The 2,500-nt window shown below is 42.7% G+C and overlaps 1 protein-coding gene across 3 annotated transcripts in view; it reads right to left on the reverse strand.

The window, feature by feature from the left end:
- Positions 1–2,500, reverse strand: part of LOC137993355 (phospholipid-transporting ATPase ID-like) — a 59,475-nt gene that overhangs the window by 15,885 nt on the left and 41,090 nt on the right. For all 3 annotated transcript variants that reach the window (XM_068839147.1, XM_068839146.1, XM_068839144.1), the window contains one exon: positions 994–1,042. In XM_068839147.1, the coding sequence (XP_068695248.1) occupies positions 994–1,042 (49 nt within the window). The remainder of the gene's footprint in view (positions 1–993; positions 1,043–2,500) is intronic.

The following is a 2,500-nucleotide window of genomic DNA, read 5'->3' on the forward strand; positions in this document are numbered from 1 at the left end:
CTTAAGCTCCCTCACCTTTCCAATCTCGCCAATCTAGCAAATTTCGCGCTAAGATGGTAACCGTTTTCACGACAGATGAACCCGGATCGTTTTCAAAACGCTCCACCTTTGACAGCGTTTTCAAATTGACCCGCTTTCGGTAACAGTCTCGATCGGTGTGGCATAAACAGAAGGAGTAACCGCTTCGAAGACGACGGGGTTACAAATGAAAGCGCGTTCGTGTAAATGCTGTCTAAGAAGGCTAGGGTTGACCAATCATTTAATCAATCAAACACAATCTTAATTACGCGTCTTGGCGTTCTGGCGTAGCCAAACTCTCGCAACATCTTGCAACATTGTTGGGCACAACATGTTGCATACGATTGGCCACCCTGTTGCGATATGTTGCTACATGTTGGATGATGTTGGATCAAATTTGAAAACGGTCAAAGTTTTCGTGCCACATTTTGGACGTTGCACGATGTTGTACTCGTTTGGCCACGTTCACGCAACATTGTTGCACTAGGGCATGCGAGCTAGGACAACTTGTTGCGCGCCAGGGGCCTGGTACACATAAACATCGACATGTTGCGTTGAAAATGTTGAAAGAGTTGCGTGCATTGGTCAGCCCGTTCAAGAAATGTCGCTACATCATGCAACATTGTTGCAAGATGTTCCGTTGAAATGTTGGGCCAGGACTTTATGGCGCTAATTGGGGACGCATTCAGCACAGTCCACATCACCGGAAACTCCTTGCCCTGCTCTTATCGAATGTGTGGGATCTTTAACGTCCCACAGAACGTGACCAAGGCCGGGCTGTGAGACGGGGCCTACGGTTTACAAAGGTTATCCGAGAAAGGATAAGGACTTGGATAAAGACTAAAGGACAAGAACTACTAAGGACCAGTAAGTTATCAGTACGACGATATTGTGAATAAGCATGATTTCTTTGCGATGGATAGAAAAAAGAGGTAAAGAGATGACGTTAGGGTAAGAACCACCATCTCCACTCACCAGCTCCTTTACAGTAGAGTTTAATTTGATTCTCCCGTCGTACGATAACCTGAGACCAAGACAAGTTTGTTGCTATTACTAAACATAAATATATCTTATGTTTGTGATACTCATTTATTACTTCTCCTTTTAAATTTATTCTTTTACCTAATGTGTCTACTTAGTTACTTATTACTTAATGTAATTATATATTTGGCAAATTTTAAATAAATAAATAATATAGAAAATGAACGACTTCAGTTAGTAGCACTGAGAGCAAGCATCCGGAATTCGCCCTTGTCACACGGCGGCCATATTGTCCCGGGAGACCAAAAACGCTTTGTTTTACCACGCCAAGCCTCACCCCCATGGTTTCCACTGCGAGGCTTGGCGTGGTAAAACAAAGCTCTTTTGGTCTCCCGGGACAATATGGCCGCCGTGTGACAGGGCGAAGAAGGGGTCAACTCGTGACAGATGTTTTCAGTTGATTTACTGGTTACAGCAGTAAAGTCAGTAAATCAACCAGTGTCATGGAGTATATCTATTCTACCTACTTCATACTTCAATATATTCTTTCAAACGTACTAAAGTTTAGCTTTCCCCTCTTACAGTAACTGATAGGAATAATTACAACACGAAGACGCGCTGCAAAAGGCGTGGTGCCTTAGGCACATGTTGATTGATGTTGTAGCATACAGAGCTCTGTGATCATTTGTGCAACAAAAAAAGCCCCTAATGGCAATATGTCCGTAGCACGTTATGAGAAGTCATGAGTAGTGATTTTGCTTTGACCCCCCCCCCCCCCCCCTTCCCCGTCTCTTTTTCTCACGCTGGAAGTATCTTTTAGGTTCCGTCTCTTTTTTGCTGTTTGTTGATAGCCATCTTGGATAACCTATAAAGGGGGTAGTTTCTAAAGAAGCTGTGGTGCTGCGTCGTTGGGGAAGTAGTACACCACCAATAGCGTCGCTAAAAACTACACAAAACCCATAATTCCTCGATTCGGTCTGACGAAGGGCTAGCGCTCGAAAGGTCAGCTTTTAGAATCCCTGTACGGTGGTCAATTTACATTATCAACTCCGTTGATAAAAACAAAATCTTGGATAATCAGTTGTACTTCAATGAATTGGAATAAAAGGAAGCGTCTTCGTGTTTAAGTCAGTTAGTCATTGGCTTATCTGCTAAACCCGAAGGAATGACATTTAAAGTATTCCTAGAGCGCAGTTTAATTTGGATCTATGGCTGACCGATGCGAAAACGGTATTGTACAGAGGAAGTATATCAGAAGCCCATGAATTGGAGCATACAACTTCACTATATTTATGGAACGACGTTTTTATACACCGATTCACTTTTAATTTTACCGCGAAATCAGACTTCAGACCTAAGTCTGAAATAAGAGGTTTTTTACCACATTTTGACCACTGTGATGACGAATATCGTTGTCGATAAGAGTACAGACAACGCTGAACCACTCTCGATTTGTTTTCTATCACAATATCCGACGCCAAGTAAAGTGTTTATTTCAGAG

This window comes from Montipora foliosa, chromosome 2 (assembly GCF_036669935.1).
Source record: "Montipora foliosa isolate CH-2021 chromosome 2, ASM3666993v2, whole genome shotgun sequence".
Classification (NCBI taxonomy): domain Eukaryota; kingdom Metazoa; phylum Cnidaria; class Anthozoa; order Scleractinia; family Acroporidae; genus Montipora; species Montipora foliosa.